This window comes from Nicrophorus vespilloides, unplaced genomic scaffold, assembly GCF_001412225.1.
Source record: "Nicrophorus vespilloides isolate i.1.1-1 unplaced genomic scaffold, Nicve_v1.0, whole genome shotgun sequence".
In the NCBI taxonomy this organism is placed as follows: Eukaryota; Metazoa; Arthropoda; class Insecta; order Coleoptera; family Silphidae; genus Nicrophorus; species Nicrophorus vespilloides.
In genome coordinates this window covers 804-5,651 of record NW_017097706.1, presented here as the reverse complement: position 1 = coordinate 5,651, position 4,848 = coordinate 804, and the positions used below count along the sequence as shown (strand labels likewise).

Sequence of the window (4,848 nt, the reverse complement as noted above, 5' to 3'; positions counted from 1 at the left end):
ACAGTCGCGTCCTTATCGGCGATTTAATTAAGCGCAAAATAATTTCGAAAATGTGCAGACATCCGTTTTCGTCTCCTTTTTATTTTTTATTTATCCAACATCAGTCTCAATTACTTTATTTTGCGAAATAATTATACAAAAATTCAACTTAATTGGGACAAACATGTATTTCCATTCTAATTAAGTTCGAAAATATATCAAAATCAATCAATTTGGGAAATTGCTTCGACATTTTCAAATCAAGTTTACTCGAGTTGAAATTGTAATTAACTGTATTTACACTAAACTAATACGTGACTGCTAGCACATTTTTGATAACCTGCCGGCAAATCGCCATTTTTTACGTCTACTTTTCACGAATTATCCAAACATTTCCACATTATTGATCTACGCATCATCGTAAAAGCCGCGATCAAAGTCCCTCTAAACGGTGACACTTTTCTATCTCCATGGTTACCATGGATATTTCGATTGTTTCGAATTTCAATTGTCGGATCAGAGATTTAAAAATGGTAGATGATATAATTTTAGACCAATAAAACCGATTGATTGTCGTGGATCAAAGATACCTTATTTTTTTTTCTTTTTCAGTTTCCATGGAAATTTATAAATAATGTCTCGCGTCTGGAACAACATATTTATTGCAATCTGCCTATTGCGCACAGTTCAATAGCGCGACAGCATTCCGAAACGGTTTCTCGTTTAGGAGGAGACACAACAACAACAAATAAATAAATCTCCAATATCTATCTTTATATAAATGCGTTGCAATCATAAAATTATTAATTTTTATATCCAATAATATTATTAACTAATTATCGAAGGTATCTGCGTTTAAGCATTGCCATGGAGGTATAAACAAACAAAATTAAAATACAATTTGCGCGCTGTCACGTTCTATTTTAAGGCGAATTAAAAACGTAGTTTAAGTGCAATTAACTTGGATTCATTTCACGATTCATAACGTAAGTTGTTTTTACGTACATTCCGTATTCGATCGTATACAAATTGTTTACAATTCATTTTGCGCTGAGCGAAATTGCATTAATTACAAATTAGTAACACGATGACAGTTCAAATCTGTTTCCGGTTTAAATTGTCCATTTCGGTTGACACAGATGCGTGCATTTGCATTTACCGAAGTTTTCTCGTTTCCGCGGTTCATGTATTTTCTCGTTTTCCTTCTTTTTTTTTTTTATTGTGGTCGTGTTTCTTGCACGAGACTCGCTCGCATCGGAATGCAATTAGTTTGAACGTAATTGGATTTTGTCTCTGTTTATAATGCGATGATAATATTTTCGAATTAATACGTATTCTAAATTGATTTTGTATGAATTGCGTATAAGGGAGAAGTCGGAGAAAGAGAAATGTAAAGATTCGTTTTTCTTATACTTTATTTATGTGCAGAGGAAGTAACACCTCGTAACATTGATACAATGGTACCAAAAGTTAATATAACGTACATACCAGTTGCTTAATTAATTCGTATATATATATATTATTGTTGATATATATATGTTTGTGTTTTTATATATATATACAATATTAGTGGAACAAATAAATAAGGTTTCTAAGGGTTAACATTAATTGCCCTTTCCCAATGAGGATGGATGTCGGGTTTGATTAACGCAGACTATGGTTCTCTCTCCTAATGAGATTGTATAGTCGTCTATAAGGGTTAGTTGACGGGGGCGGCGACGGGAGCGCGGAAGCTGTTCTGCCGTCTGATGAAGCCCAGAACGTTTCTGAAGGGCAACTGCATGTGGTAGTAGGCGCAGTAGGGCAGCGGGTCCCAGATGACGAAGAGGGCCTCCCGCTTGTCGAGGACGGTGCCGATGAGCCTGGTGACGGCGTCCACGCTCGGACTTTTGATGGTGTCCAGGGCGGTCTTGGGCATCCAGTACCGACCGTTCTCGACGACCAGAGGTCCAGAATTCTGACGACTGAAATGTTTGCAGGGTTTCCACAGCAGCCTCGGATGGACGCTAGTGTAGCAGATGTAGGGCAGACTCACCCCGACCCTGGAGCTCAACGGGACGATAGTTTTACCCTCTTCGCTGACCACGAAGCGGAAACTGATGTGCCCGGTGATCGGTCTGAGAAGATTCAACTTTCCGAAGAAATGGTTCAACCAGAGGCTGATCTCCTTGTTCTCGACGGGGATGAGATCGTTGGTGGCCGAATTCAGTCTGCAGGTAACGTTCGCTATGACCTTCGATTCTTTGACGGTGGTGCAGGTGAAGTAGTGGTCACCTTCGACGTCCTGCACGACCACCCACGGTCTGTGCACGCTAATATCGTTCGGCATTTTCAGGTCGCTCCTGGAAATGGGAAGATGTATCTTGGCGCGTTCCCTAAGCCCGCTCGGTCCCACCGTCGACATGGTGTATCTGCCCCTGCTGATCGCCCCAGTCTCGTACAGATTGTCGACGTCCTCCTTGGAGGTGATCGGATAGTAGACGGGCGTTCTGATGGACATCTTATCGCATCGCCTCAAGACCTCGAGGGTGTCGTCCAGAGCCCACACTTCCTTGATGCCTGGACAGAAGCAGGTGCAGCCGAGTAATTCCAGATGCGGTTTGGCGACGGCATCGTAATATGCGGAAGTCGTCGCGCTCACTGGAATGTAATAGACTGCGTTCTCCTTGTCCACGATCTCGCACAGAGCCCTCACGTAGTTCTGCTGCTGGTCGCTCGTCGGTTTCGGCACCGTGTAGAATTTGCTCACGGCCATCGAGAATCTAGCAAGAGCAAAGTATCCGTCCACCTCGCAGACGACGACGCGCGCTCCGGCCGAGTAAAAGTTTCTGGCCAGGTGCAACGCCTGTATTGTGCTTCCGCCGCTTATCAGAACGGTGCGTTTCTTCCGGTTCCTCTCCGAAGAAGGCGTCAAAAGTAGCGACAGTGCGAACTTGAAGATGGTCAGAGGTAGCTGGACTATCTGTCGCAAGCACCAGAACCACATAGAGAACCAGAATATCGGCACTGCGAATATCAGCTGTTTGAACGAGTGCGGCAGAAAAGCGATGATTATTGCTTTGATTACTTTCATCAGGAAGCACGGGTACCATCCGATCAGACAAACCAGCGGCGAGATCTTCGGTTCTTCGGTGCTGTGCTGAAACTCGGTGGGACTTTGGCTCCGAGAATCCCTGCAATCCGATTGAATAACGAACGGCTCCTGGATGACCGTCCCGAAGGAGGAGGCCCTCCTAATCCTCCTCCTCTTCAGCGTAGAATCCGGAGACGTGGAGATCGGCGACAGGGAGATCGGAGAACCTGGACTGTGGAAGCCCGAGCTTGTGTTGCTGCTGCTCCCAGCATTCAAGCTTTCGTTGCTTGACCACATTCGTGTCAAGTTATCCCTGGAGCATGTGGGCATCTTGTATAACTGCTGCACTTCTTCGACGGCACAGATTATTGTTCTTTTCTTGAACTGATCCAACTTTCTTTATTGCAGCCACTTTTTCGATGAGCTACGCGAGACACAGTAAACAGAAGCGGTCGCTGCCATCTCTTTTATTCCCTCTACTGTTGTACTCTGACCTATGGAATTCCCCTTCCCTCCTGGAAGTCTCTAGACTTTGGCATTCGTATCCCAGCCAGAGAATTTCATTGAGGCAGTCGTCGCCAATGAACTTTATCTCATATCCAGGTAAAGTCAACATACCAAAAGCCAACAGCTTGCCTGTTTGACCAAAAAGAACTATCAAGTATCCACTTCTTTTCTTCCGATATTCAAATTTGAATTTATTTATATTTCGAAAATCTTATAGTATGCAACTCAATTAGCACGATCTTACATATATTCATAACAGATAACATTTCCAATGGGAAAGAAATTGAATAACATAAAGAAAAAAAATTGACATAATTCTAAAAGAACATCTTTGTATCAGATTTTGTGATACAGACTATACATATTTTTTAAAAGTAAATGTACGTTGCCTATTGTAGGCAACTGTACATTCAAAGAGAATAAGCAGGAAGCAGGAAGATGTTAATGACGTTATTTATTATGTCTTATCGATCATACTATAAGTAAAGATTGTAGAATGAATTATTTGGAATATTTGCGTAAAATATTTTATTAATTATTCTTTAATCTGATTTATTAGCGCCACAATAATTTTTAATTAAACCACAAGAGGAAGGCATTTTCAAATTTGATTTTAATTCGATCAGTTGGCAACAGTTTCGGTGGGGGGACGCGCACAGCGGAGTTCAGCCAGCGGTTTTGTGTTGATAGCGTCTTCGTCCGTTCCTGTTTCAAATATTCAACATTGTTGTCCAAATTGAATGGTTCAGAGATGACAATCCAATTAGATTTTGGTAATTCGCAGTGAGTAATTACATCTTTTTGTAACCAAAATAAAAATGTTCGTTGTATATTCAAAATTTGCTAATTTTCCTATTCGATTCATTCAATTCAAATTTGCTTTTTATCTTTCCTATTTGTAATTTAATATGCTGTAAATTCATTAGAAATTAAGACGCTTCCAAAATGGCGTAGGGACGCTTCCCCTATCTTGTTTTATATAGCAACAACATTTTTTTTTTTGCAATAATTAACTATAACGAAGTTGGCACCATAGCAGTCATGCGCAGTATTGCGCATCACTTGCTCAAGACAAGTTCATTCCTATTAGAAATTCTAGAACATTATTGTAAATTTGCGGTGGAAATCAGTTTCACGAAGAGCCGCGATGCTGCGTAGTTCAAATCAACGACGATGATAATGAAATGTGAGTAATTCAATATCTAATTAATTGAAGTTCGGTTAAATTGTGTTTGTTTATATGGAAAAAAATAATATTCGATCGGTTGTTGATAAAAGATATTTCATTG

At 40.9% G+C, this 4,848-nt stretch overlaps 1 protein-coding gene across 1 annotated transcript; it reads right to left on the bottom strand.

Moving 5' to 3' along the window:
- Nucleotides 1-1,376: 1,376 nt before the first annotated feature.
- On the bottom strand, nucleotides 1,377-3,506 carry LOC108560783. Its single transcript, XM_017918463.1, has one exon. The coding sequence runs from the start codon at nucleotides 3,380-3,382 to the stop codon at nucleotides 1,679-1,681; it is 1,704 nt and encodes a 567-aa protein (XP_017773952.1). The 5' UTR covers nucleotides 3,383-3,506; the 3' UTR covers nucleotides 1,377-1,678.
- Nucleotides 3,507-4,848: the final 1,342 nt, after the last annotated feature.